General features: G+C 58.8%; 13 protein-coding genes across 13 annotated transcripts; 7 read left to right on the forward strand and 6 right to left on the reverse strand.

The window, feature by feature from the left end:
• Positions 1–78: 78 nt before the first annotated feature.
• Positions 79–2,655, forward strand: BDZ90DRAFT_226982 (hypothetical protein; the record flags this gene model as incomplete). The annotated part of the gene is made up of 6 exons (XM_025504733.1): positions 79–1,130; positions 1,212–1,356; positions 1,390–1,479; positions 1,575–1,664; positions 1,739–1,762; positions 1,846–2,655. The coding sequence occupies 6 exons, from the start codon at positions 79–81 to the stop codon at positions 2,653–2,655; spliced, it is 2,211 nt and encodes a 736-aa protein (XP_025362262.1).
• BDZ90DRAFT_279435 (hypothetical protein) lies at positions 2,505–5,239 on the reverse strand. The gene is made up of 6 exons (XM_025509175.1): positions 4,441–5,239; positions 4,178–4,373; positions 4,055–4,102; positions 3,344–3,978; positions 3,100–3,253; positions 2,505–3,015 (listed from the first exon to the last, which is right to left on the reverse strand). The coding sequence occupies exons 1-6, from the start codon at positions 5,196–5,198 to the stop codon at positions 2,845–2,847; spliced, it is 1,962 nt and encodes a 653-aa protein (XP_025362263.1). The 5' UTR covers positions 5,199–5,239; the 3' UTR covers positions 2,505–2,844.
• A 156-nt stretch (positions 5,240–5,395) lies between these two features.
• BDZ90DRAFT_260139 (hypothetical protein) lies at positions 5,396–6,088 on the forward strand (the record flags this gene model as incomplete). The annotated part of the gene is made up of 1 exon (XM_025508229.1): positions 5,396–6,088. The coding sequence occupies one exon, from the start codon at positions 5,396–5,398 to the stop codon at positions 6,086–6,088; it is 693 nt and encodes a 230-aa protein (XP_025362264.1).
• A 63-nt stretch (positions 6,089–6,151) lies between these two features.
• Positions 6,152–8,208, reverse strand: BDZ90DRAFT_232071 (cryptochrome). Its single transcript, XM_025506109.1, has 3 exons — positions 7,869–8,208; positions 7,513–7,782; positions 6,152–7,430 (listed from the first exon to the last, which is right to left on the reverse strand). Exons 1-3 carry the CDS (start codon positions 8,123–8,125, stop codon positions 6,167–6,169), a joined length of 1,791 nt encoding a protein of 596 aa, XP_025362265.1. The 5' UTR covers positions 8,126–8,208; the 3' UTR covers positions 6,152–6,166.
• A 192-nt stretch (positions 8,209–8,400) lies between these two features.
• On the reverse strand, positions 8,401–9,031 carry BDZ90DRAFT_260141 (hypothetical protein; the record flags this gene model as incomplete). Its single annotated transcript, XM_025508230.1, has 3 exons — positions 8,401–8,448; positions 8,536–8,574; positions 8,651–9,031. 3 exons carry the CDS (start codon positions 9,029–9,031, stop codon positions 8,401–8,403), a joined length of 468 nt encoding a protein of 155 aa, XP_025362266.1.
• A 100-nt stretch (positions 9,032–9,131) lies between these two features.
• Positions 9,132–11,040, forward strand: BDZ90DRAFT_232072 (cytochrome P450). The gene has a single exon (XM_025506110.1). It carries the CDS (start codon positions 9,305–9,307, stop codon positions 10,787–10,789), a length of 1,485 nt encoding a protein of 494 aa, XP_025362267.1. The 5' UTR covers positions 9,132–9,304; the 3' UTR covers positions 10,790–11,040.
• On the forward strand, positions 11,009–13,242 carry BDZ90DRAFT_279439 (threonine dehydratase I; the record flags this gene model as incomplete). The annotated part of the gene is made up of 2 exons (XM_025509176.1): positions 11,009–11,968; positions 12,048–13,242. Exons 1-2 carry the CDS (start codon positions 11,064–11,066, stop codon positions 13,240–13,242), a joined length of 2,100 nt encoding a protein of 699 aa, XP_025362268.1. The 5' UTR covers positions 11,009–11,063.
• Positions 13,243–13,644: 402 nt separating this feature from the next.
• Positions 13,645–14,661, reverse strand: BDZ90DRAFT_208092 (family A G protein-coupled receptor-like protein; the record flags this gene model as incomplete). The annotated part of the gene is made up of 2 exons (XM_025504000.1): positions 13,645–14,495; positions 14,580–14,661. Coding segments are annotated over 2 exons (933 nt in total), but the record flags the coding sequence as incomplete, so codon positions are not given.
• Positions 14,662–16,278: 1,617 nt separating this feature from the next.
• BDZ90DRAFT_271505 (carotenoid oxygenase) lies at positions 16,279–18,498 on the forward strand (the record flags this gene model as incomplete). Its single annotated transcript, XM_025508759.1, has 2 exons — positions 16,279–17,550; positions 17,590–18,498. The coding sequence occupies 2 exons, from the start codon at positions 16,279–16,281 to the stop codon at positions 18,343–18,345; spliced, it is 2,028 nt and encodes a 675-aa protein (XP_025362270.1). The 3' UTR covers positions 18,346–18,498.
• Positions 18,499–18,671: 173 nt separating this feature from the next.
• Positions 18,672–20,264, forward strand: BDZ90DRAFT_232075 (hypothetical protein). The gene has a single exon (XM_025506111.1). It carries the CDS (start codon positions 18,751–18,753, stop codon positions 20,242–20,244), a length of 1,494 nt encoding a protein of 497 aa, XP_025362271.1. The 5' UTR covers positions 18,672–18,750; the 3' UTR covers positions 20,245–20,264.
• On the reverse strand, positions 20,262–21,341 carry BDZ90DRAFT_252107 (UPF0005-domain-containing protein; the record flags this gene model as incomplete). The annotated part of the gene is made up of 3 exons (XM_025507753.1): positions 20,262–20,862; positions 20,931–21,022; positions 21,084–21,341. 3 exons carry the CDS (start codon positions 21,339–21,341, stop codon positions 20,349–20,351), a joined length of 864 nt encoding a protein of 287 aa, XP_025362272.1. The 3' UTR covers positions 20,262–20,348.
• Positions 21,342–21,567: 226 nt separating this feature from the next.
• BDZ90DRAFT_279444 (RNI-like protein) lies at positions 21,568–24,398 on the forward strand. The gene is made up of 2 exons (XM_025509177.1): positions 21,568–21,734; positions 21,810–24,398. Exons 1-2 carry the CDS (start codon positions 21,625–21,627, stop codon positions 24,250–24,252), a joined length of 2,553 nt encoding a protein of 850 aa, XP_025362273.1. The 5' UTR covers positions 21,568–21,624; the 3' UTR covers positions 24,253–24,398.
• BDZ90DRAFT_232077 (ANTH-domain-containing protein) lies at positions 24,189–27,361 on the reverse strand. The gene is made up of 3 exons (XM_025506112.1): positions 27,223–27,361; positions 26,918–27,155; positions 24,189–26,761 (listed from the first exon to the last, which is right to left on the reverse strand). Exons 1-3 carry the CDS (start codon positions 27,283–27,285, stop codon positions 24,360–24,362), a joined length of 2,703 nt encoding a protein of 900 aa, XP_025362274.1. The 5' UTR covers positions 27,286–27,361; the 3' UTR covers positions 24,189–24,359.
• Positions 27,362–27,414: the final 53 nt, after the last annotated feature.

Raw genomic sequence — 27,414 nt, forward strand, 5'->3', positions numbered from 1 at the left:
TCTCCGGCGCAAAGCACTTCGCATTTCTTGACTTGGTTCCGTTCACTCCAGTCCAGCACAACTCAACTCAACATCACAATGCCACCCAGGGGCAGGAGAACAGCAGCAGCAACAGCAGCAGCAGCAGCAGCTCGAGCATCTCGCGACTCGCAAGACTCGCCTGCTTCACACGACGTAGCAAGCCCTTCTCGCTCCCCTTCGCCTGCTTCAGCAGCAACTCCTCCTCCTCCCCCTCCCCTCGTATACCCCTCCGAGGCTTCCCTCCCTTCACAGCTGAGCGTGCCAGAAGCGGCATTGAAGGTCGCCAGGCACTCGCCGTGCCTCTATAAAGGTGTCGAGGATGGGGCAGAGGAAGACAGCTGCGCTTGCACCGGCCTTAAGCCCCCGACTGACAGCCAAGTTGTAGCTCGTCGGGTCCAGGACGATAAGGGTGAAGGGAGCAGCAATGGTATCACAGCTTCAGGCTGGAACCAATGCGGAGAGTGCGGGCATGACGTGGCTTCCCACGGCAGACTAGCAGAAGATGACGAAGAGGAGCGCGTACGCCGGACCAAGGTAGCAGTGCGACTGGACGAGATACTCGAGGATAAGAAGAAGTTGCTCGACTTCCACTATACAGACGAGGATGTCGAGAGTCTCAAGAAGCAGTTACCCCGACTGAAGGATGCGGGTACCGACGGAAGCGAGACAGGCCGACAGAAGCGATCCAGCTCGAGATCACGATCGCGCTCCCTCTCCCCCAACCACAAAAAGCGTCGCTTGGCAAGCACATCCGACTCGCCCATCACTACCCCGCCCAAGTCACCTGAGATCACCACACCACCGCCAGCCGATGCCTCTGATCCCTCCGCCCTTCCCACAACTGACCCAGAGAAGCACCCCGTTCAATCCTCAAAAGGCTCCGCGCTTGGCCCAGAAGAAGCGCTAGAGCAAGCCAAAGAGGCGGCAGAAAAGGAGCAGCGCGAGAAGGAGAAGGAAGAGAAGCAGAAGCTGGCCGCTCCTGGAGCAGACTTGGGGCTGGTCACTGCGGGAATCAGTATTGATCCAGATGAAGGGAGTGGGACCGGAGCTCCTCCCCCGCCGAAGAGAGAACGTCCCGCTGTGGTTGAGGAGAGGACCGGGTTAATCCAGTGCGTAGCGCCGGGCGCCTGTACAAGCATGGCGTCCTCTGATGCTGACCCTTCCTTTCTTCCTTCCTCGCCCGCACCCAGATTCCGCGTCGTATCCAATTCTGCGCTGACAGGCACCGCTCCACAAGACCTGGTCATCCTCACGGGACTCAAGAACATCTTCCAGCGTCAGCTACCCAAGATGCCCCGCGAGTACATTACGCGGCTGGTCCTGGACAAGAATCACGTCAGTATGGCCATTGTGAAACGTGGACTGCAGGTCGTCGGCGGGATTACGTACAGGCCATTCAATAAGAGGAAGTTTGCGGAGATTGTTTTCTGTGCGATTGATAGTAGTCAGCAGGTTAAGGTGAGTGAGCGATGCGCAGCGCATATTCGGGCGGTTCGAGGAAGTGTGGGACGTTTGACTCACATTCTCTGTCTCTCACTGGCTCTCACTCGCAGGGGTATGGACAGCATCTGATGAACCACCTCAAGGACCATGTGAAGGAGTCATCGGATGTCATGCACTTTCTCACCTACGCTGACAACTACGTGCGTGCGACGACGACATGCGACTGACTTGTTGCCTCAGCTGACCCTGGCTCTCTTCCCTCGCCCTCTCGCAGGCCATCGGCTACTTCAAGAAGCAGGTGAGCAGCCCATTCCCCATTCACCTGCCTACTTGAAAGGACCATCCACTGACCTCTTCTTCTCCTTACGCCTTCGCTGTCAGGGCTTCACAAAGGAGATCACGCTCCCTCGCTCCGTCTGGGTAGGGTACATCAAGGATTACGAAGGTGGCACGCTCATGCAGTGCAGCATGGTGCCGAGGGTGCGATATCTTGAGGTGCACGAGATGCTGGCCAGGCAGAAGGAGTTGGTGTTGGCAAAGATCAGGTTAGCGAGACGGCGAGACAGCGAAGCTAGCGCGCGTGCGAAGCTGATTTCGATCCATCGACCCCGCGACAGGAGCATCTCGAAGAGTCACATTGTGCATCCCGGTCTGGAAGTATTCAAGCAACAGCGTGCCGTCAAAGACGACGACGACGACATCCCCCTGGCCTCCCAATCTGGCCCCTCATCCGACGCTGACCTGGACAGCGAAGCGTACCTCTCGCACATCAAATCTCAATTCAAAGTCCAACCCTCCTCCGTCCCCGGCCTCGCCACCTCAGGCTGGACACCAGAGATGGACGTCATCTCCCGTCGTCCCCGCCGTGGCCCGCACCACGGTCTTTTGCGCTCCATCCTCGTCGAGCTCACGAATCACGGTTCCGCCTGGCCCTTCCTTCGCCCAGTCAACGCGGACGAGGTGCCCGACTACTATTCCGTCATTACAGAGCCTATGGACCTTGCCACGATGGAGGGCAAGCTCGAGGCCAATCAGTACGCACAGGATGGACTTGATGGGCTGGTCAAAGATGCGCAGAGGATCTTTGATAATTGCAGGGCGTATAATCCGAAGAATTCGCCCTACGCCAAATGCGCGGATAAGTTGGAGCGCTTTTTGAAGGAGAATTTGCCGATGGTGAGCATAGCATGAGAGGCAAGCACAGCTTGGAATATGGACAATAGATATCAGGACGCTGACCACTTCTCGTCTTTTTCACTTGACCGCTCGCAGTGGAAACAATCTGCCGGTATCCTTTAGCCTATTTCCCCTCTCCCTCTTTTCTACAGCCCCTGCCCGTCGATTCTCGAGCCCTTTTGTACTATTCATCTCCATCTGCTTTCAATCGATTCTCACACGCTGGTACATCCTCCCAATAGCCCACCAGCACGCGAGATACCCGATCGTGCCAAAGAGCACAAAGTCGAGCAGGCAGAGCAGCGTCAGGTACGAGAGGTAGAGGACCTTCTCGCTCAGCCCGGGGAGGGAGAGACGAGTCGTCCAGTAGAAGAGCTGCGTGCGCGAAGACCAAAATGTGGCATAAGTGTTCAGTGCGAGAGATTTGAAGCCGCAGAATTCTTTTCGCGCCATACTCACGCCGTAGAGGAAAAGCCAAACTGCCGACCCTCCTCCAGTGTAGAAGGAACGCCATTGCCATCTCCACTCCTCTGCGCAGAGGTGGAAGTAGGCAAAAAGGACGCTCACTGTTGCTGTGGTTGTTGCGGTGACGACGAATGTGCTTGCGAGGAAGCTACGCGTGCGCGAGTAGCGGGGTAGAAAGGGATGTGTGGTCAGTGCCAATGCTGAGAGGGTGAGGAAGAGGGGGGAGGGAGAAACTTACCCAAACGCGTAGTAGATTCTTGTGCCAAAGAGCGAGCTCAAGATGAAGTGCAGCTCCAGGAAGGCGGCCCCGAAGGGCAGGATACCCCCAATGAGCATGCTGGGCCCGGGCTCAAGGTACCATGGTCCCGGCGGGATCTGCCTAGGAATTGCATTGGTACGCACCACCTTCTTCCATGGCCCCTTCCTAACACCAAAGAAGCCGCCTACTGCGACGAGCGGAACGTCGAGCAAGAACCAGAGGGCCACGAGCGCCAAGAAGGTACCAAAGGGCACGGCGCTTGCCGATCCGGAGATGAGGAGGAAGAAGTTGAGCAAGCTCAGTAGCCCGTACACCGCTGTGGGGAAGAGGAGGGCAGTCCCTAGTATGCACTTCTGCCATTGCTCCCCATCCAAGGTGGCGTAGAGGCGCGTGGCTACGTAGCCTGCAACGGAGCCGAAGAGACACCACCCAACTACCATGACCGTTGCGAGGGAGCCGCGGTTCGAGGGGGAGAGGAAGCCGAGCAAGGCAAAGGCGAGGGTGATGCCCGACATGGCGATTAGCTGGGAGCCAGTGCCTACTGCGATGCTTAGCAGGAGCGGATGGGAGGGAGTGCGATAGATTTCGCCGTGGATGAGCTTCCACCCGAAGTCCTGGCGGTGAGCAGGGGAGGGGGATCATTAGTGGTGGGTTGAGAGGTAGGCAGAGAGAGTGGAAGATGCGGCTCACCTCTTGCAGGCCTTCGTCCAGGTCGAGCGCATTGTAGCGATTGATGTCCTGTTACGGCGGCGTAGCTCACTTGTCAGCTGTACGCTTTCCCTGACTGCTCCCCACCACTGCCCTTGAACTCACCTTGGTCACGTTCCTCATCAAGATCATCGCAACCATCAAGCACAGGAAGCTCACGACGACGATTGAGTTGACGAGGGCAAAGACGTGAACCTTGGCGTCGAATACACGCAGGTAGGCATCCCAGCGCGTGGCCCAAGGGGTTGAGGACTCCTTCCAGAAGACGTCCATCGTGTAAGCGACCGTGCGGTTAGGCCCTCTGCGAGCGAGGAGGTGGGCATGGTCAGTGAGCTGGCAGGGTAGAACTCTTTGTCCGCTTCACTCACATCTCTGTGTCTGAAAGCCGCAGCGGCGCAACAGCGTTACAGTCCGGACTGCCTCCTACCGCTCCTCCCGCACTGTCCTTGCTCTGCGGGAACACGTACGCGCCCACGATCCTGTATTCTCCCTCCTTGCGCTTGTGGTACTCGATGTATACCGACAAGTGGTTGTTGAGCGCCGGTGACTCGTATGCCAGTCCATGATCATCCAACAGCCTGCCTAGCGGAAATCCGATGGAGTAGAAGATCTCGTTTGTCCTATCTGCGACCTTCTTCGTCGCGACGGGAAGCCCGTCCACCATCCAGTTGACAGCATATTGCTCGCGTATCCTCTCATTGATCCACACTTGATCCTCAGCTGGTACACTCACTGTGCAGACGTGCCTGCACTTCTCCTCCTTGAGCAGACTCGCATCGATTGCGGACGAGTAGATGCGATCGCCGAAGAGGGCACTACCCAGCCCCTCGCTCTGTGCTTCTACTCCGTCCTTTGGCTGGCAGAAGTGGAAGCGCGGGTCATAGTAGTCTAAGGATATCAGAGAGTTGAGCGTGTTGCTGTTGATGCCCGAGCCGGGTCCGTTAGAGGGACCAGTGGAAGCGCCCGTCATTGGTTGGAGGGAGTTGACCGTGAATGGTACGCGGGAGCCAAGCGAGTAGGAGCGGGGTGCTGAGCCCGGGAGGTACCATGCTTGTGAGGATGGTAGCGTGAAGAGTAGTATTGCAGCAGCAAGCAGAGCCACCCTTGGGGTTGAGGGCAGTGGCATGATGGTGGCGCCGCAAGAGGATGTGAGGGGAACGAAGGAAAGGAACACGACGCAGCGCTGTGTGCTTCAGCCTCGACGTGTGTCGTCCCTTCTGGTGCCAGTCCGCCGCCCTTTTTCGTTGGCCCGAGCGTCCCGCACACCGCGCTGCTTTTGCTTTCTTCTCCTCTACTCGTTTACCTGACCATCAATCTCACAGCATGACCTCTTCACCATCCTCCTCGTCATCAACACTCAAGCAGACGCACCATCTCATCACCATCCCGCTCTCGCCGCAACACGAAGAACAACTCATAGTCTCCACCCTCTACCTGCGCGACTCCCTCTTCGTCTGGTGTGGCGTGACGGATCGCGGTGCTGAGATACAGGCAGAGCTCGCTCAGCAGGCAGCAGCTGCGTCATCGTCTACATCCTTGCCACCACCAGCCCAAGCTACATCATCCGACGACAAGCTGTCAGAGGCAGCACTCGCCTCTCTGAGCGAAGAAGAGCGTCGCCAACTGGAAGTGGATCGCAAAGTGGACGAGGAGATTGCCAAGGCAATGGAAGCGGCCGGTCGCTCTGGACCCGCGGACGACGACGCATCTTCATCAACATCGCAGCCCACCGGCCACCTAGCAAGAGAGTGGGCAATGGCCATGCATACCAAGGCGGGCGCCAATACTGCAGCCACTTCACTCTTTCGCACCCCTGCCGACACGGCTGCTCCGATGGCCCGTCGATTGGCAAAGAGGCTCGGCATCCCACAGGTGCACCTCTCCCTTTCGCTTCCGCCAGACTTTGGGTTCAATGCTGCGGCTGGAGCGGGTATGGCAGGGCCATCACCGCTACTGAGCTTGGAGAAGGGGATCGAGGAAGCAGTCTCGGGCAACGCGGGCGGACGAAGATGCTGACGTGTATATTAGGGATGGTTCAATAGGTTGCTTCTATGCTGGACTGCGGCGCTGTTCTCATTCTCGACTTTCCTTCAATCATTGGTGCCCTCCACGGCCACCACGTCCCCCTCCTCCGCCGCCACCCCTGCCTCCTCGCCCACGTCCACCTCCCGGCCCACCCCCACCACGCTTAGCCGCTCCTCCCCCACCTCGCCTATTCTTGCCATCTCGAGGAGCATAATGCGTCTTCCACATACCCGTCTCCACCACTGGCCTCTTCGGGTATCCCTCCGGCACCCCTCCCTCGCCCAGCGTCCAGGGATGAGGCACCTCGTTTCTATTCTGCGGCAACAACTTCTTCAATGGCGGGAGCCAGGTGGTCATATACTCTCCCTTGCCGTCGTAGTCCTTTGCTTGCTTGATCGCATTGAACTGGCGGGATGAGCGAGGGTCGTTGCCCACGCCAGCGACATACTGCCAGTTCCCGTAATTGGAGTTGGGGTCGTAGTCCACTAGCAGGGACTCGAAGTACTCTGCACCGTACCGCCAATCGAAGCCTAGGTCCTTTGTGAGGAAGGAGGCCACGTTCTGCCTTGAGCGATTGGATTGGAAGCCGGTCTGAATGAGTTCCTTCTGGGAGGCGTCGATGAGGGGCACGCCTGTCGTGCCGTTCATCCAGCGGACAAAGGCATCGTTGGGGTCGTCGAGGGACTGCGGATAGACCCACGAGGCCTGCTTTTGGTCGGCCGCCTTGGGGTCGAGCTCGCCTTCGATTCCACGTTGGGTGAAAAGGGCAGATCCGTACTTCCACCCCACGTAGAAGAAGTAATCGCGCCACAACAGCTCAAAGATGATCCAGTAGCCTCCACCGCTCCTGGTCCCACTAGCGGCATCCAATTTGTGCGCTCTCTGCGCAATGTCCCTCGGTGACAAAAGGCCGAGTCCGAGTGCGGCTGAGAACTTTGTCGAGTAGTCTGTCCCAAGCAGGCCATTCCTCGTCTCCTTGTACGTCGCTGCAGGAGGTTTGCTGCCGCCAAAGTAATGCTCCATCCTCTCCAGCGCCTCGGTCTCGCCGCCCTTGAACGGTAGAGCGCTCGGTACTTGGTCCAGCTCGGAATCACGCAGCTTGGTGTGGTTACCAGGCGCAGGATTGTCGAAGAGGGGCTTGTGCAGCGCAGAGATGACGGAGTTGAGATCCTGCCCTTCAAGCGAGTAGACGCCCGCAGCGTTCTCGATCTTGGGCAGGGAGGGGAAGGGCATGAGCTTATTCGGCGCAGGGACCGGATTACGGAATCCTCCTCCCTCTACGCGCTTGCGGAATTGGGTAAAGACGTCGGGAAGGTCCTTGACGGAGAAGTCGCTGCGACGCGAAGTGAAAGGGCCAAGAGTCAGCGTGATTGAAAGACTTGACGGCTTGCCATGGCGTCTCGCTTCGCACTTACAGATCCTCGGGGTGAACGAGCGCCTTGCCATGGATGAGCTTGAGCGGCGTCTGGGTTTCTTGCAATGCGCTCTTGATTTTCTTCTCCGTCGTCATCTCCTCAGTGTTATGCTCCCTCGTCATCCACACGGCCTCAATCTCGTCTCCCTGACCCTTGAGCGCCTTGACGATGGCGGCTACCACCTTCTCTGGCTGACCGGCCCAGACAGACAGGTCTGAGTTGCGGGAGCGTAGACGGGATTGGAGGTCGTACACTGAGTGGGTGATGAAGCTGTGCACGCGAGCATGCGGGCAATTGGGTCAGCATCCCTGGCCACTCATTGGCAGTCGCCATCCTTGCGGCGCGCCCGCGCTCACCTCGCCCTGTGCTCTCCACATCTCCAGAATCCAGCGGTCCTCGTCCTAGCCTCTGTAGCTGGTTCTCCTTTCTTAAGCCCGTGAAACCCACCCACCTCAATCATCTTCTGATCGTAGACATAGATGGGGAGCAGGTGCGTGATGGGCTTACGGAAGGCGTTGGACGAGGGCGACGGGTCGGCGGCCAAGTGGAAGATCTGGTTGTCCTGTACTCGCAGGTCCGCACGGAGTACGGCGAGAAGGATGTTGCGGGGCATGGTGACAACCGACAAGAGGTGAGATAGAAGGCGACAAGAAGGTGTGGCTCGAATGACGGCCAAATATTCATTAAAGCTGCACTGGCAGGGGCGGCTGACCTTGATTAGGCCATCTTCGATCTCTCGAGACCCTCGTCAATGCAGGGTCCCCACCGCGGAAGGGCCCACGCGAGCAAAAGTCAAGGCATGCAATGCAGATCGAGGCGACGTCATGATGCTGCGAGCGAGAGCAAAAGAAAGGTGTCTACGAGAGCCATGGTATTGTGTCTACACGCTTAGCGGCCATCGTCGAAGATTTCTGCATTCTTGCACATCGCCTTGTACTGATGGGAAGGGAGGATGGATGGTGTGTTAGATCTACGCCAGCTCTAGTTTCCTCTCTGCGTCGCCGCCCGTCTCAGTCGACTCACCTCGGCGAGGGGCATGTTCTGTACTGCGAGATTGGATGCCTATCAGGAGGAGACCGAGGGAGAGGAGGATCAGAATGGTGACCAGTCAAAAGAATCAGCAGTCACGCTCGCTCACGACCTCGACGACGCTCTTTGGTGCCACCCTCATCCTGTCAATCTCCTTTTTCTCTCCCACCTCGACAGCAAGTAGGCTGCCATCCCTGCTCGTCCGCGAGTCGATGATGAGAAAGCTTGCTGACCAGCTCCGACTGTCTGGTAGCTTTGCCGATGTTGTGTACGCTACGAGTGCTTTGACTTGCTCATCAATCGATGAGGATTGGCTGCAGTCGTCTGGCAGGTTCACAGGCACAACTGCATCCCACAACCCGCTCTCCCCGGGCGGCACCTCGTTCGATGTCACTTCTGCGATATAGCTCGTCGAGCGGATGCCGGCCAAGAGCTTCTCAACCTCTGATGATGACGCGCCTGCGACGTTGAAGAGTGGTAGTGAAGACATGTTGGCGGCGGCGTGCGTGGTGATGATGCGCAGGAATGACAAGTGAGCTTTGAGCTCTGATTTCTCCACTCCGCTTCCCGCCCGTTTCTCATGGCTGTCGAGTTGATCCATCTTGCCCCGCAATCCACGCGTGGCGCGCACGAAGACGAACAAAGGAAGCCACCATGGCCATGACGAGGACAAAGGAAGCTCAAAAAGAGCTCTTAGAGGCCTTGCATCCGTCATCAGCATCTTCTCGAGCTCCTTCGTCATCCTGCTAGTCGCTTCGTGGCTATGTCACTCCTCCTCTACGGCTTTGCCTTCGTGGGCCTGCTCCTCTACTCCATTTGGCCAAAGCGTCGTCTCGCCCCCGGTCCCCCGCGACTCCCAATAGTAGGCTCCTTGCCATTCATCGATCAGTCAAAGCACCTGCTTGAGCAAGCACCTGCGTGGCGAGAAAAGTACGGCGGAGTGGTCCAAGTGTCCCTCGGAATGGCCGATTGGCTCCTCATCACCAAGGTTGCGGACGCCCGACAGCTGCTGTACGGCACAGCGGTGGAAGATAGACCGAGACTGATGCTCTACCATGACGAAATCCATCCTGAACGTTGGCTGGGACCCGCCGCCAAGGCAGACGAGTGGATCCTGGCCACACGCCGCGTGACGGGCCAGCTGGTCCGTACCGTTGGCGATCACGGCGGCGAACATGCTGCCAAGATGATGCTCGAATGGCTCGAGTTCCATCTCAAGGAGCAGCCCGACTTCGAGCGTACCCTCTGGCACTTCGCCGTAGCCAACGCTCTCGAGTCGGCGTACGGTATCCAGCTAGAGTCCGCATCTCAAGCAGCAGAATTCGACGAGCTCCAAGACTTGATCGATACAGGCAGACACATGATGACAGCTTTCGATCCCCAGAGCGAGCCAACGGTATTCTTTCCCTTCGTGGAGCATCTCAATCCGTCCAGAACGAGGACAATAAAGGCAAGGGGTGCCGCAATGTATGCCGAATGGGAGACGAGGGCAAAAAGATTGGGTGGGAAGGTGAGGGAAATGGGCAAGAACGCTAAGGCGAGTCAGTTCGATCTCGCTGGACGAGACAAGGAGTATAGCATGACGGAGGATGAGCTCGATTATCAGGGGGCATTACTGCTCGTCGGTACGCTCGATACAGTCTACCATACGAGCGTGCTCGCTGCCGCGTGCTTTGCGTACTTGGGAGATGCGCAACAGCAGATACGCGAAGAAGTTGACGCCCTTTCAGCTCAAGGCGCACCAGCGTCACAGTCACCCAAGCTCGTAGCCTTCCTGCGCGAGACTCTCCGCCTCTATCCCTTCGCGGCCACGGGTTTCCCCCGCCAGACGAGCAAGCCCCTGCCACTTCCAGGCCGTAGCGACAAGGTCCTGCCCGTAGGGACGGTTCTCGTGCCGCTCACTATGACTCTCGCCCGTGATCAAGAGTACTGGGGCCCCGATGCCGAAGAGCACAACTATCGACGCTTCATGGAGGACGACACGCTGAAGGCGCAGCCCTTCCCGGTCTTTGGGTACGGGTATGGGCGCAGGGCTTGCCCCGGGTATCGGCTTGCGGAGGTCATGATGGCAAACGCCATCGGAGGCCTACTGAGCCGCTATGAGTTGAGCTTCGAAGGGAGAGATAGCGGTGAGACAGATGCGACTGCCACGCTGGATGAGACGCTACGAATCAAGTTGCGGGGGAACGTCTTCATGATGGATCTGCCTCGATGTCGGACTACGAGGCGGCGAGACTGTCCGATGTAGCGTAGCTAGTGTGTCCCATCAATATGTACCTTTAGCTTTCTACGATCTCCACCTCCTACCGTAGATTGATTGTGGGCGGGTCAACGTATCGAGTGCGCTTGGGCCTGGGCGGACGCGGACAGAGAGCCAAGGCGAGGCGAGCAAGTCGAGACTGATCGGCTGGGCGCAAGCGGAGGGCGGGCGATGGATCGAGTGAGCCAATGGGTGCTTTTCGCCATCGGCCATCGTCTGCAATCTTTCACTTCCTTTTCCATCATCTGCGCCGCTAGCCAACATGGCACCAGCTGCTGCATCATCTTCATCTTCATCATCTTCAACGATGCCCACCGCATCGACCTCGACTCTCCCCTCAGCCTACCTCAGTGCCCCCTTCATCTCCTCGAAAGCCGTTGGCGAAAACCAGAGCACAGTGTCCGCCACGCCCGACAAGCGCAGCGAGGATGACCCTGTCCCTTCATACCTCTACTCCAACCTCGCCCCACATCTTCTCCTTCCCGATGGGACGCCAGATTACTTGCGCATGTCCCTATCAGCCGACATCTACAGCCTCGTCAAACAGACCCCGCTGCAGCGAGCGAACAACCTGTCTGCCAAGCTGGGTTGTGAGATCTTCCTCAAGCGTGAGGACTTGCAGCCCGTCTTCAGCTTCAAGCTGCGTGGAGCTTACAATTTGATGAGAACACTGGAGGGAGAGCAAAGGTGGAAGGGAGTGATAGCGTGCTCGGCGGGGAACCATGCGCAGGGCGTCTCGCTCTCAGGACTATCCTTGAGCATTCCCTGCACCATCGTCATGCCGCTCGGCACGCCCTCGATCAAGGTCTCATCTGTGCGAGCGCTGGGAGCAAAGGTCGTTCTCCATGGACAAGACTTTGACGAAGCCAAGGCTGAGTGCAGTCGACTGGCGGAGACGTACGGCTTGAAGGTCATCCCGCCCTTCGACGACCCGCACGTTATTGCTGGCCAGGGCACGACTGCCGTGGAGCTGCTCAGGCAGACGAGCATGGAGGATCTCGAGGGCGTCTTCTGCTGCGTAGGTGGTGGAGGGCTGCTCGCTGGTGTGTCGGCTTACACAAAGCGTATCGCTCCGCCGACCACGAAGGTCTTCGGAGTGGAGACATTCGATGGCGATGCGTTGACGAGGTCGCTGGAGCAGGGCAAGCGGCTGACGCTGTCCGAGGTGTGAGTACCGCGCTCCTTTCAGTACGATGACCATGATGTTCTCGAGAGCTGACTTGGTCTCGCTCCTCCCCTCTCGCAGTGGCCTGTTCGCAGACGGCACGGCAGTCAAGGTCGTAGGCGAGGAATGCTGGCGCATCCTCAAGCAACCCTCCATGGTAGACGGCATGGTCCGCGTCGACACGGACGAGATCTGCGCCGCTATTCGAGACGTCTTTGAGGATACCCGCTCTGTCCCTGAGCCCTCTGGCGCCCTCTCCCTCGCGGGCTTGAAGCGCTACATCATGCATCACAACTTGCAAGGCAGTGGAAAGAAGTTCGCTTGCGTGGTATCGGGGGCCAACATGAACTTCAGCAGACTCAGATTTGTGGCGGAGAGGGCCGAGGTGGGTGATGGGAAGGAGGTCATGATGATGGTTGAAATTCCGGAGGAGCCGGGCAGCTTCTTGAAACTGCATTCTCATATCCACCCAAGGTCGATCACGGAGTTCTCTTACCGATACAACGCTGCGGCTGAAGGAGTTGCACACATCTACCTGTCCTTCCTGCTCAATGGCTCGACGAACAGCGGCGGCAACCCTCAAGCGACGGGCTCAAGCACTGCAACTGCCTCGACGACGGCAGCGGCAGCGGCAGCCGTATCAGCTGCGTCGCACAGCGTACCTCCGCGTGAGACAGGTGCCTCCCACACTACCAATGGCGACGCAACGCTCAATGCCCCCTTCGTCAACGGCCACAACGCGAGTGCGGCCTACTCTACCCACTCGACCCCGAACGCGGCCAATTTCAACCTCGATGGGCTCGCATCCCAACTTCCGGCCTCCTCAACCTCTCCCACTACCCCATCCGGCAACAACGGCGGCGGCAACCCCCCTTCAACCGCCATCCCGCGCACAGCGCGCCAAGTCGAAGTCTCCTCCATCATCAACGCCTTGTCGTCCTCCGGGATGCGCGGCACTGACATCTCGACGAATGAGATGGCCAAATCACATGGACGCTACCTCATCGGTGGCCGACAACGAGTACCGCACGAGCGTCTCTTCCGCTTCGAGTTCCCCGAGCGACCGGGGGCCCTTCGCAAATTCTTGACGGGGCTGAATGCAGGGTGGAACATCTCGTTATGGCACTACAGGAATCAGGGGGGTGATACGGCCAAGGTTCTTGTGGGGGTTCAGGTCAAGGAGGAGGAGGGCGAGGAGTTCCAGCGATTCTTGGATGAGCTGGGCTACTGGTGTGTCGAGGAGACGGGCAATGAGGTCGCGATGCGGTTCCTCTAAGCTTGTCAAGGGGTACGGGTTACTCGACTACTGTACGCTTCGATGCTCAATCGCTACGAGTATTTGCTGATCTATGACGACGCGAACGTGGCGCGGATGTGTTTGCATTGCAAGAAAAGGAGCAGGGACGCTCCGCGGAGAGAAAGCAAAGAGGGAAGTGAGAGTGGGACGAGTGTAGAAAGAGTGAAGCATCACTGGCTTGGTGCCACGATGAGGATGGATAAGGTAGGCGGCGGAGAGGAGGCCAGGCGACGTTCATGGGGCATCGATGAGACAATGTGCCGTACGTCAGCCCTGGGTATCAAAGGAGAAAAGGGGGTGGGGTCGGACCGTCGCACCAGCTTATTGCTGGACGGCAGTGTGGCCCTCCGAGGGAGAGACGCCGTGGCTAGCCTCGTTGATGGCAGGGGCGGCGCCCGTGTTGCCGGTCGTGGGGCCAGTGGTGCTGTTGGCGGCGGCGCCGTTGTGGTGGCCAGACTCGAGAGCCTTGCCGGAGACGGCATTGTTGACACGGTTGCCGCTCTCCTCCATGTAGGCGGAACGCTTGCCCGACTGGAGGCCGAGGACATCGTAGTCGAGCTTGCGGAGGCCCCACAAGTGAATGACGGCGAAGACGGGCTTGGCGAGGAGGTCGAGGATACCGTAGAAGATCATCTCTCCGTCAGGCGAGATCTGGTTGCCACCGTCAGCGAGACCCCATGCGATCGGGTAGAGGAACCAGAGGAAGGTGAGCATAGCCGTACCGCGGATGTAAGTAGATCCGAGGCTTGCATCGAGCTTCTTGGCCGACGACCAGCCGACGAAGTAGAGGTCGTAGAAGACGAGGAACATGGCGACGCAGCCAAAGACGTAGAAGCCCCACTTGTACTGCGACTCGACGAGGGAGCCAATGAGGCCCGTCTCAATCATGATGATGTCCCAGAAGATGACGAGGAAGACGTTGCTCAATGGCATGCCCGAGACGAGAAGGAGCTCGAGAAGCAGCAGAGGCGTAGTGATCGTCCAGTCGATGTAGCGTGCGTACCAGATGGAACGAGTGGGCACAAGACCGCCGGTGCGCTGAAGGTCGAAGCCATGGAGGAACTCGACTCGTACCGGCGTGGCACCGAGGTCAGCAGCCATGGAGAAGTAGGCAACGCTAGCGGTTCCCGTGATGGCAGCAGAGAGGTAGACAAAGGCGCGGTGGTGGCGGGGGACGAAGAAGTTGGCGTAGACGAGGATGCCGATCGTGGTGAAGAGCATCACGGCGAAGACTGTGCGCACGCAGGTGGAAGATAAGGCATCAGCGGGGGATGTCAACATGGTGGATGAGCGAGAGTGGCGTCAAATGAACTTACCTGCCCAGAGCCAGTCGGTACCGTTCGTGGTGATGTCGATGTCAGCGACGGTGGGGTTGCTGCTGATGCTGGAGCGGGCAGCGAGCCTGGCGGCCATCTTGCGGTCGATGCCAGCGTTGAGGGCGTCGACGCCCCTGCGAGCGAGGTCTCCTCCGATCATCTTGTAAGCGTTGGCTTGGGTGTATTGGGGTGTGCTTGAGGATGAGGGGTATTGGTGCGAAGGGAGGAGCAGAGATAGTCTCGCGAACGAGGGAAGTTTGGTCTGATAGGATCAAGACGAAAGAAAAAGCCGAGTTTGCATCCTGACTTATAACGACGTCAACCCAGGCATGCGATGATGACGTTGTGCCCTCTCGGGCGTGGCTCGACGTCGAGGGCAGGACAGGCCGGCGGATCGTTCTTGCATCTGGCTCACAATCGCGGCGGCGACGGCATGGTTGGCGGGCATGACCACCCAGGGTGTCATCAATCAGCCTCATTGAGCATCGAGCTACAAGCGCATCTAGGGCAGTCAACGAGTGGAGCTGAAACACAAAGGCGGCAGCTTAGGAGCGGCGCGACGTTTTCTCCGCTCGTGCCGCCGTCTCGCTGGTCGCCGGTTGACGAGAGGGAGATCGAGATGGACCCTCGCTCGCTCCCTCCTCTGAAGCCACTCTGCGCAAAAGGGACTTTGTGCAGCGAAGCACGGGTCGCCGATCGACGACGAGCGCGGGCGTGCGCATCCGTCGTCCTCGACCTCGTCGTGCGATCGCGCCGCTGACGTTTCGTTTCTGCGTAACTCCAGCAGGTAGAGAGTGGAGCTGCAGACAAAGTTGAACGCTTCGCAGGGCTGGCAGGCGAACGAACAGAAATGCGTCCAGGGTCTAGTGGAGCAGTCAAGGTGCGGAATGGCCTAGCCGAGCCAGGGTTCAGTCAGCGCTGCCCGATGCGAACAGGGCGGGAGCACAACGCTGAGGTCATCACTCAAGAGCCGCCGTCGCCCGATGGCATGACTGCCTTCGAGCCAGAGCAGCAACTTGAGCAAGCTAACGATGGGCGAGCGACCTTGAGGTGGGAGAGCAGAAGGAGAGCAGAGAGAGAGAAGGCCAAACGAATGCGAATTGAGCCAGGACGGGGGGCGGAGCGGGGACGAGAGTGGCCACACATGAAGCTCCACTCGCAGCTCATTTTTCGACAGCCTCGCGCCTCGCACGCTAGCGTGGTATCGGTACCACAAGTCAAGCTTGCGCCATGCCTGCCCTCAGCTAGCTCTCTTACGTAGTGAGATCCTCGTCATGTCCTGGCTGTACGGCGTCGAGATTGATTTTTCGCTTTCGCATTGAATTGAGGCTGGGTGAGTTGGCGGCCTCTTGTTTTCCGCACGGGCTCCTCTGCATCCAGGGTCTTGTCCAAAGTCCATCTCGGCAGTCGACGTCATAGGCGGCACGGACAGGCGTTCGGCGTTGGCGACCGTCAATGCGTGGCTTAGGAGCGCGATTCACACAGCTGTGCAGCGAGGGCGGCAAGCGGCGACAAGACCCTTGTTCGCTCATCGAGATCCGCGGGTCATTTTGTTGTCCATCACCATCCCTTCATCTAAGCTAGCAACGTCTTGCGCATCGCCTTGCTCATCAGGTCCTTTGTAACTTGCTCTCAATGTCGACTTGATAATATCCTACAGCGCGCTCGCAACCACACTGCCTCGAGCGCACACAACGGCATGAAGGGGATCACACCGTCTAGCGCCCCGTCACGGCGCTCCTCACCCCGCAATCAACGTCTTCACGCGCAGCATGGCTACCTCTCAGGCAACTACGCCCCCGTGGAGAAGGAGTCGCCTCTAACACCCTGCCGTATCGTCTCTGGCACGATCCCCGCGGAGCTCGCCGGCGGCCAGTACGTGCGCAATGGGGGCAACCCAATGGCCAACGCCAACCTCGAGCGCGAAAGCCACTGGTTCGACGGCGACGGAATGCTGCATGGCATCTTCTTTGGCGTCAGCGAGGGAAACCAGATTGCACCCTCTTATGTCAATCGATACGTTGTCACAGACGTCCTGGCCGGGACGAGCAGCAACGCCACAAGACCTATCCTCCCGTCCATTTCCACCCTCTCCTCGCCGTACGTCTCCCTCCTCACCATGCTCTATGAGATTCTCCGCTCTCTCGTGCTCTGCCTCTCCACTTGGATCCCTTGGACTTGGTCATTAGCAAGAGGCAAAGGGACTGAGCGTGTCAGCCGCATCTCTGTGGCCAACACGAGCGTCTATGCGCACGACAGCAAGGTCCTCGCTGGCTGCGAGTCTGGTCCCCCTATGCAGATTATACTTCCCACCCTGGATACAGCCGGATGGTGGACGGGTGACGAAGGTCGCTCATGGGCCAAAGGACTCGGACCAATGAAGATCTTCCACGAGATGACGACGGCGCACCCGCACACGGACATGTCAAACAACGAGCTGTTGCTCTACCACTCTTCCTTCATCGCGCCTTATCTGCGCATCTCGGTCATTCCGCCTCGTCGCTCTCGTCAGGAGGCCGTCATTGATGCTGTGGTGCCGGGTATGAAGGAGGGGAAGCTCATGCACGACTTTGCTGCATCAAGGACCAGGACGGTGGTGCTGGACTTGCCACTCAGCCTTGACCCACGCAACCTGCTCAAGGGCAAGCCCATCGTACACTTTGACGACAAGGCGCCGGTGCGATTTGGCATCTTCCCGCGGAGGGAGCCGGGAAGGGTCAAGTGGTACGAAGATCCGACGCCAGCTTGCATCTACCACACCGCCAACTGCTGGGATGAGGAGCAGGAACAGCAAGCAGAGAAGGATGGAGCACAGAGCAATGGTCAAGCGATCAACTTCCTCGCTTGCCGTCTCAACTCGGCCACACTCGTATACTCTGCAGGCAACGTCGTACCACCCGCATCAGCTCGTGCACCGCACGGCGAAGTCGAGCGCTGCGAGCTCTACTACTGGCGCTTCGAGGACGCTCCTGTAGCCAGCGGTAGCGGCACGACCCACCGCAACATCAAGCCCGAACCCTCTACTGGACCGCGCATCTCGCACTCCTTCCCCCTCTCCCGCGTCCCCTTCGAATTCCCCACAATCAATCTCTACCACGCGCCTGCGGCCGGACTAGGCCCCAATCGCTTCATCTACGGCTGCTCGATGCGCGAAGGGTCCTTCGATGCAGGCATGGGCCGCAACTCGGCCAAGATTGACTGTCTGGTGAAGATGGACGCGCAGAGCCTCGTCAAGAAGGGCAGACGACGTGCGGCTGAAGGAAAGTTGCGCAAGGGGGAGGCTGTTGATGAGCGGAGCATGGTACAGGTGCTTGCGGATCAGCAGACCCAGCAGGGTGGGAGTGATGACTCCGACATTCGCGTCTTCGAGCTTCCCTCTGGATGGTACGCTCAGGAGACTAGCTTTGTGCCCCGCGCCAACGCCGAGCGAGAAGACGATGGTTACCTCCTCTTCTTTGCCTTTGACGAAAAGACAGGGCTCGACACGCGAACAGGCATGGCTTTGCCTGATGCCAAGTCAGAGTTGTGGATCCTCGATGCCCGTGACATGAAGACGATCGTGGCTCGCATCATGTGTGCGCAGCGCGTGCCGTATGGGCTTCACGGCAAGTGGTTCACGGCGAAGGAGGTGAGGGATGTGGAGCATCCGCCGGAGGAGATGATCAGGTACCGCACTCTGGGAGGGAATGAAGAGGGATTCAGGGAAGGAGAGGGAAAGCTGGGACTGGGTGTGCTCAGGAGCTGGTTGCAGAGCATGGTGCCGTAGGTATGCTGCGCGGCGATGCTTACCGCGGACACGTCGTGTTTTTGTTCTTTTCATTCTGTCGTTGGACGCATTTTGCAAAAGCCATTGATACCCTGGCAGGAAGGTGCGAAGGACAATGCCAATCCCACTCATTTAGACTAGACCAGACCAGACCAGACCATCAACGAGTGACTGAGGTGAGCCTGCGTAAGAGCGGACCAAGCTGCTCCACGCTCGCTCGCCCGCCTGCCCGTCCACTCCGTCTTCGCCCCGCCTCTCCTCTCCGCTCCTGCGTCGAAAATTTGGTCGTCCGGCCGCGAGGGAAGCGCCTGCGTCTGTCTTGGTCCGTTCCTCACCACCTCGACGACCAGCATCAACTAATCTTCAACGACCGACACACAGCAGAGAGTGGCAATGGCGACCACCATGCCCGCCTCATCAGCAACAGCATCATCATCATCATCTCAGCCCACCCCATCCAGCCTCACTTCTTCCCTGCGCAGCCACAACAGCTCCTTCCTCTCGCTCCTCTCGCTCATCCCTCCGCAATTCTACCTCTCCCAGAAAGATGAGGATGGCAATGAGGACGAAGAGGAAGGGCTCGATGCGGGTCAAGCGCACAAGTTTATGAAGAACACAAAGAAGGTCAAGAGGGACGATGCGAATGAGCGCAAGGAGAGGAAGAGGGCCAAGCTCGATCCTGATAATGTGGCCAAGACCGTTTTGGATGTGCAGGAGGAGAGGAGGAAGGCGGCTGAGCAGATCGCAGAGGACAGCGATGACGATGATGACGAAAGCGAAGATGAAGAGAAAGAGGAGGACGACGATGACGCAGACGGCGACGAGACGGTCGAGGCTCCCCCACGCTCTGCGCCTACGGCAGCCCTCACGCAAAACGACAGCATCACCTCACTCCGTCAGAAGCTGGCACGCCGAATTGCCTCCCTCCAAGCACGCCGCGGTGGACCTACAGGCGCAAACGCCGTTGCCATCGGCGAAGACTCAACGATGGACGCAGATGACTCTCTCGACGGCGCTTCATCGGTCGGTGATGGGTCTATGGCCTCTACTCGGGACGAGCTCTTGGAGGAGCGCAGGAGAAAGCGCGGTGAGATGCGTGACCGCCGTAGGAGGGAGCGAAAGGAGCAAAGGAGGGCAGAGGCGGCAGCTCAGGCTGGTCAAGCTGATGCTAAGGGCAACAAGGGCAGCAAGACCTCAACAACCAACGCAGCTTCAGGCTCCAAGTCGACTGCAGGTCGATCAGTAGCTCCTTCCCTTCTCGTCTCAGAGGGAAGCAGCAAGAATTCGCGCACCAACGGCAGCGACTCCGCTCCCACCCTTTCGAGGGATGTCACCTTCTCCAGTCTCGAGTTCGCAGGCGACTCCGACCCCAACAAGAAGAAGCGAAGAGATAAGAATGCCCTTCCTGCCAACCCTAAGCAAGCCTTGGAGATCCTTCAGAAGCGCAAGGCCAAGGCGGCAGAGGAGGGCGATCATGACGACAGCGACGCAGCCGAAGCTGCTCGCTGGTCCGCAGCCACCTCTGCCTCCAAGGGCGTCAAGATCCGAAACGATGAGGCGCTCCTTCGCAAGAGTGTCGCACGCAAGGAGAAGGCTAAGCAGAAGAGCAGCTCAGCCTGGGCGGAGAGGCGAGAGGACGAGAAGAAGAAGATTGCGGACAAGGACAGGAAGCGTCAGGAGAACCTGATGGCTAGGCGAGATGCCAAGAAGGGCGGCAAGGGGGGCAAGAAGGGGAAGAGTAGTACGACGAAGGGCAAGGGGGCGAAGAGTATGGCCGTAGGGAGCAAGAAGGGGGCTAAGAGTGGCGGAGGAGGAGGAAGGGCAGGTTTTGAAGGCAAGAAGTTTGGGGGTGGGGGAGGGAAGAAGGCAGGTGGCAGCGGTGGCGGGAAGAGGAAGTAGATGTGACGACATGAAGCATCGAGTCAAATTTGATCATAGCGTATCAAGAACAACAGAGAGGAGCAAAGCAGAGTGTGTGAAGCGATTGTGGCCGTCTTTCCCGCCTAGTCGTCCCGGTTTCCATTGAGGAGTCGCAGGATCGACAGGAAGAGGTTGATCATGTCGAGGTAGAGCGAGATGACTCCCAGTACCCACTCATCCGGGCTGAGTCGCCTGGTGATCATGTAAGTATCGAAGACGATGTAGCCCGAGAAGACGAGCGTGCCTGCTCCGGCCATGAGCATATCCACTGTATGGCTGAAAGGCACGAAGAGCTGAACCAGCCCGCCTCCAACGAGGAAGAGGAGACCACCGAAGAGCCAAGGCGCCATACCGCTGAAGTCTCGCTTGGACTGGAAGGTGTAGAGGGTCAAGCCGAGGAAGACAAAGGTAGTGATGAGCAAGGCCTGGAGGACTACGTGGCTGTCGACGTAGGAGCAGACTGCGCCGAGGGAGAGGGATTCCAGTAGGGTGAAGAGGCCGAGCAAACCCAAGTTCAGCGGGTGTGAGTGGCGCTTCCAAAAGAGGAACCCCATGACGATAAGGGAGGCAAAGGATGGAGCGATGAATGCCCATTGGCTGTGAGAATGCAATGGGCTGTCAGCTTCTGTATGATGGGCCCAAATGGTGACACAAACTGGACTCACTTCTCTCGAACCCAAAGGGAGATGTTCTCCGTGCTCATGATCGCGCCTACGATAGCGGTTCCCAGTACTTGGATGAAGAGGACCGAATAGATCTGCAGAGGGCCATGTCAGCTATGCGTCCCTGCTGCGTCTCTCCTTGCTAAGCCCACTGACCTTCTTGAGGAACTGCATCCTGATCTCAGCACTACACTGATCTACGGTGACACCATACTTGAAGTCATCGCTCTCCGCATCCCCATCGGTACGCGGCGCCTCTGGATCGAAGCCGTACTCGGGGGCGGCATACCCGGCCGGTGCTGCGCTACCCTCAGCATCGGATTGAGGGATGGCGCTGTAGCCCTTCTTGTTTGCCGGGGCTGCAGGAGTGTAGGATGGGGGAGCAATTGTGTGCTGCTGCTGAGGGATGGACATGGTGGGTGTCAAGTGGTGGTGGTGGTGGTGATGGTGGCGAGAAGGAAAGATGTGAGCCCGTGCGAACACGCACAGCCGCCCCTCGACGCTCGACTCAGCAGACCGAACCGCTTTGGCTCCACCCGCTTGCTTGCTGCAGCGCTGCAGGGCTGCAGCTCACGTGGCTCAGTCCGACTACCAATGCCTCCCGTGGAGGCAGGCCTCTGTCTGTGCCTTTGCTTCTTGACCATCAACCATCCTTCTGCAAGCCAGCAAGTGGACCAGGTACAGGCGCAACGCAAGCATGTCAGCGCGACAGCGCTTGAATGCAAAACGACCGGCAAGGCGAGATCCTGGATCACGGGCTCAGCTGCTCTTGAGCGATCAGGATTTTGAGACGCAGGTGCAGGAGAGGTGAGTGAGCGGAAGGAGCGACCTGCGTTCAAGGTCAAGACCAATTGACTGACACCTTCACCTTCGTCCGTTCAGTTTCTCACCTCCGACCACAACGCACGCAGCTATCCGTCAGCTCAGCCTCACCGTCCAGCGACAGCGGGATGGCGACTCCTTCCGCCTTCCAAGTCTCGCATCTATGTGTCTACAAGTGGCGGCGCACAACTTCCTCACCCACATTCTTCCATCGAGGGACGTCTTCGAGGCTGCATCGAGTGGCAACAGACCTGTGCAAGTAGCGAGCCGCTCTTCGAGTGCGTCTTCAATGAGCCGTCCTCGCGTCGTAGGCAGAGGCATAGGCGGGCGGCGGATCATGGACGAGGAGACCGAGGCTGGACGTGATTGGCGTCCCCCAAAGAAACAGAAGCGCGCCCGCGGTGGGCGGAGGGGCAACTCAAGCGACAGCGATAGTGACAGCAATGATGGCAACGAGGTAGGCGTGGCTGCTACCCCGAGATCCATGAGGACTACACGAGGCCAGACATCCAATACCGCTTCACGACCAAGGAATCCGGCTCCCTTTACACGGCCAGAGCTCGACGACCTGACACGCTCAAATCACCAACTCCTGAAAGTGATGCCCGACCGTCATATCGTAAAGCTTCTCCGCCTTCTTCGCACGCACAGCTCCTCTGCTCTCACGCGCCACGTCTTGACCACCTACTTCGTCACAGGCCGATCCGACGTCGAGTTGGATGCAGGGATGACATTACTCAAGGACAGGCCACAGGAGATCAATTTGATGGTCAAATCGCTTGCTTCTCCCTCCGCAGGGACGGGGGCGACGCTCAGACGACTGAGCCTCTCAGGGCTCACTAGATTGGATCCGACCGCTCTCGCCTCTGCATTGAAGCGGTGCGACTCACTCGAGGAGCTGGTATTGAAGGGATGCGTGCAGGTCAACTCGACTTGTGTAGCCGCCTTGACCTCCACCGCCTCACGCCACACGCTCCGAATAGCAAATTTCAACTTCACCGATATTGGCCTGGAGGGCTTCACCCTGCTCGCCTCCAAATGCTCAAATCTGGAAGTTCTCAAGCTCGCCAGCGTCACGGGGCTGACGGACAAATCTGTTCCTGAGGCCCTGCGAAAGGCCACAGAGACAGCAGAGGGATTTCCCCCTTTGGCAAAGCTGAAGACGCTCAAGCTGAGGAAGACGGGCGTTGGCCCGTTGGGCATCTCCGCTTGTGTGCAGCTCTGCGGTAAGACACTGGAGAACCTCGACGTCTCCTCGCTAGGCTTGATGACCGAGAGTGGCATCAGGACGCTGGGAGCTGTCCTCGGTGTACAGCACCGCTCTCAGCACGCCGACAGCAGCTATGATCTGCCTCCCTTCGGCTCAGGTCGCACCCAGTCTACTGTCCTACCTTCCTCCCCGCTGCGACCTCAGCTGCGCAAGCTCAACCTCTCAAGCAATTTTGCGCATCAGTCCACCCTGCACATCCGGTCACAGGAGGCTACGTACGCCATCGAATATCTCATGCGGTACCTGCTACCTGCCTTCGCAGATACACTCGAGGTGCTCTTGCTGGATGATCTGGCTATCACGGGGGTGGAGTGGGATGTGCTAGAGGGCGAGTGGTGGCCAGAGAGGAAGAGGAGGGAGGCTGAGCGAGAGGAGACGATTGAGTCTGGTGCAGGTACTGCAACAGGCGACGCATTGGGCGGCACAGTGGTAAAGACGGAGGATGGCGGTACCGAGGTCTACGGCGGCGTCAGCACTATTGCTCCTTCACTCTCAACCAGACGACCCCTCGCAGCGCTACGCCGCCTCTCCCTCTCAGGTAATCAGCCCAGCATTCTACGCTGGCTCGATCTCTGGCGGCTTGACTATCTCTCTGTATCCCCCACCGATTCGCCCCGTCTTATGTCAAGCGTAGAAGAGCTCGATCTCTCCCGCATTGATCTGCGCTCATCCACTCAAGCCCGCTTCCGCGGACAGGGCGGCAGCGCCTGGTCGTACTACCAGCGACCGGCCGGTCACAGCACGGAGGACGCGACGCCTCCGTGCCCTCGTAGTTGGGCGAACTTGCGCAAGTTGGACTTGTCGGGCACGCAGCTTGGGGACAGGGAGCTGGATGTGCTTCGCACACGTCTCTGTCCTGCCTTACTGCGCTCCGCTGAAGCAGGCACGACCACGCTAGGTACAGACGACGAGACCGAGCCGCATGCTGAGCGAGGCTGGGTAGGGGACGCGGCCCCTTGGGAATTGTATACGCGAAGAGAGGTGGAGAGGCTCGGCGAGCCTACGGGGGAAGCGCTGCTGCGGTACGAGAAGTCGGCATTGCGCTCTCTGTCCCTTGCTGGAACAAATGTGAGCGGAGAGGGGGTGAAGAGGTTGGTTGCCCCGCAGCAGCAGAAGGCACCTTGCCCCTACGTCGAGGTGCTCGACCTCACGGGCTGTCGTGGTGTGGCGGTGAGGGAGCGAAGAGGAATATGGGACGTGATCGAGGCGGAGGCTGAGGATGTGGCACAATGATCGAGAAGAGATACCACGATGGAAGGCATTGCAGAGGAGGGACATCTCGCATTGATATCTACAGGTCACCAGGCTTCTCCTCCCTCCCACATTGCCCTGTATGTACCTTAGAATTGAAGCAAATTAACGTTCTGCCCCTGCTGCTGGCCGTTCTGCTGTCCATTCTGCTGCTGCTGACCGCCCCCAAAGGACTCCAAACCAAAGCTACTCGTCGGGACGAAGGGCTTCACGGTCGAGCCGCCGAATCCTGTTGCTTGAGGCTGCATCTGGGACTGTGGTTGCTGCTGCTGCTGCTGCTGCTGCTGTTGCTGGAAGCTGAAGGGCGTAGCCGTTGATTGGGGTTGCAGTTGGCCTGCAGTGGACTGCTGTTGCTGTGGTTGAGATTGTGAAGAGAAGCTGAACGGCATGGCTGTGTTCTGAGCTGGGAGACCCGTCATCTGCTGCTGCTGCTGCTGCTGCTGAGGCATTCCAAAGGGGTTGTTGCTCGGGGCTGCCGGGGTTGACGTCGATTGCGGCGGCATGCCCGTCTGCTGCGCGGCCAAGGTGGTTCCAAAGGAGCTCGAAGGTTGGAAGGGCCGTACAGAGCTACCGCCGAAGCCAGTAGCTTGTGGGGACAGGTGCGCTGACGTCGTTTGAGGGCTGAGCGACGAACCAAAGCTGGTGGACCCTGGCCCTCCACTGTTGAGGGAGAGAGAGGAGAAGCCATTACTGAGCGCTGAGGAGGTGGCGGAGGATGGGCCAGGTGATGAGGGGGGCTGCGGAGATGAGACACCGTTGCTCGCACCCATTCCCATTGCTGAACGACCTGCGCCCGTGAACTCTGAGGCGACACTGCCTAGCAGACCGGTTGCCTGCGGTTTAAGTCCACTGCTGCTCGGCGCTGCGCCATTCTGCTGTTGCTCCGGCTGCTGCTGTCCTGTATGCTGACCAGCACCATTCCAGGCCCCGGCTCCCAAAGCGTAGTTCCCTCCCCCTCCTTGCGTGGGCCCATTCATTCCCGCACCTCCTCCGCCGCCTTGGCTAAAGGCCAACTGCGCCAAGCTTGGCCCCTGCGGCTTTGGTGTCGGGGGTGTCGGGGCGCGCTCCTCCGGTGGTGGGGCGAATGGGTTGCGCGAGCCGGTCTTTTGAGGGAGAATCTTCGCAGGCGCAGGAGCTGAGGTTGCCTGCGGGGAGAGGAAGTTGTTTTGTTGAGGTGGCTGCTGCTGCTGTTGCTGCTGTTGCTGCTGGCCTGACGCCTCGCCATTCTGTCCACCATTCTCCTTGGCCTTCTCCGCTGCCTCCTGCTCACGCTGCATCTTCTCCATCCTCTGTCGCTCCATCTGCTGCTGTACCTGCACCGTGTATGGCGTGGCGTCGAATGCACCGCCAGGACCCATGCCTGTAGCTTGTGGGGCCATGCCCCCTGGGAATGCCATACTTTGCCTGAAGGGGTTGAAACCCGTCGCTTGGCTTTGCATGGGGCTCATCTGACCAGGCATCGCGGTCTGTTGAGGCTGAAGAAAGCCGGTCTGCTGTTGTTGAGGTGGCTGCGGCTGGCCGAAGAAGGCGGCCCCCGTCGGCTGCATACCCATGCCCATGCCCATGCCGAATGCGCCCGTGGCCTGCGGCGCAAGGAAGGGGTTGTAGCCCGTCATCTGGGGCTGCATGCCGCCGCCGTACATGTTCGGATTGGGCGAGCCGAACCAGGCCATTCCTGTCGCTTGGGGAGCCATCGAATACGGGTTGGTTCCTGGCCCGCCTGACGAGCCGGGCATCTCGCTCTCGAGTGTGCTGAAAAAGTCTTGGATGGCTTGATTTGAGGTAGGCGGCTTAGGTGCCGGAGCTGCTGTAGGCTTCTCCTCGCTTTTGGCCTCCTCTTTCTTTGGCTCGGAAGCCTTGGACGGCTCTGTCACCTTTCTGACAGGTGCAGATGAGCTGGATCCCGAAGCGTCTGCCCCGTCGGCCACCCTCTTGTTCTCCTTGTACTCGCTGCGATTCTTCTCAAAGTTTGCGTCATCCAGATACTCCTTGAGCGCTCCTGCCAAGCTGACGGGCGCATGTTTGAGCTGCGGTACGGTCATGTTGAGGGAGTGCGAGGCCTTTCTGGCTGCTGACAGGTAGGCCACCACCTTTTCTGTATGCCGACAGAAGCGATTGTAGACATCGAGGGCGCGAGAGGCGTCTGTATGCGACATTTCAAAGTAATGCTCCAGGATGTTGATGACCCCTTCGTTGATGGCGGTGTAGAGGGCGAGGATGTCCTTCAACACCATGCGGAAGGCGCTGACATTCAAGTCGTCACCCAGATTGTCTTGAAAGAAGGGGCAGTCGAGTGCTCGAGAGAGGACTCTTTGGGCGTAGGCGACCTCTCGCAGCAGGCCCTTTTCAACCCTGAGCTTGCGCAGACGATTCGTGTCTGACCGCGAGCCATCTGCGGATCGGATGACGTCGTGCTTAATCTCGCGGAAAGTACGGATGCGCTCATCAAGGTAAGCTGCGTAGGGTGGCAGAGTTGCCGGTGCATCGTAGCCTGGTAGAGATTCGATGAGCCCAGTGTCAGTCTGCTGTCTTCTCTATGCGTGACCTGGCTACGTACCACCACCACCTCCGCCTCGCCCTCTACGGTTTTGACGCTGATACGTCGAGGCGTCGCCCTCTCTCAATTCAGACTCGAGCCACTGCTCACCTTGCCAGTTGCCTCCTTGACTGACGTTCTTCAACCTGAACCCAGCCTGATCCGCAGCGAGATGGGAGAGGACATTGTCGACTGCGCCATTGCGGATCATTGTATGCAGGATGATGAGCGTCTTGAAGACGACGAGGGAGCTCGATTCGCGTAGGCGTAATGAGAGTGCCTTGCAAACGTCTGCGAGAGAGCCATCTTGGCTGAAGCTGGCTGCTAGAATGGGGTCGATGTACTTTGGCTGCGGGGTCGAGTGAAGGTGAGCATCAAGTCGTCAAGCAAATTCTTCTCTTGCTTCAGCGCCTCACCTTTGGCGCTCCTGGTTTTGGCTTAGTAGCATCGCGTACGAGCTTGTTGTACGTCGAAGACATGTTGTCGTCGCGACCTTGGGTATCAATGCGTGGAAGGATGGATTGGGAAGTGGGAATGGTCCCCGCGACTACGACGGCAGCCACAGAGCGGCAAGGCAACCAACCAACTCAGGCCCGGCTGCTCAGGGC

This window comes from Jaminaea rosea (genome assembly GCF_003144245.1).
Source record: "Jaminaea rosea strain MCA 5214 unplaced genomic scaffold BDZ90scaffold_6, whole genome shotgun sequence".
Lineage (NCBI taxonomy): Eukaryota > Fungi > Basidiomycota > Exobasidiomycetes > Microstromatales > Jaminaea > Jaminaea rosea.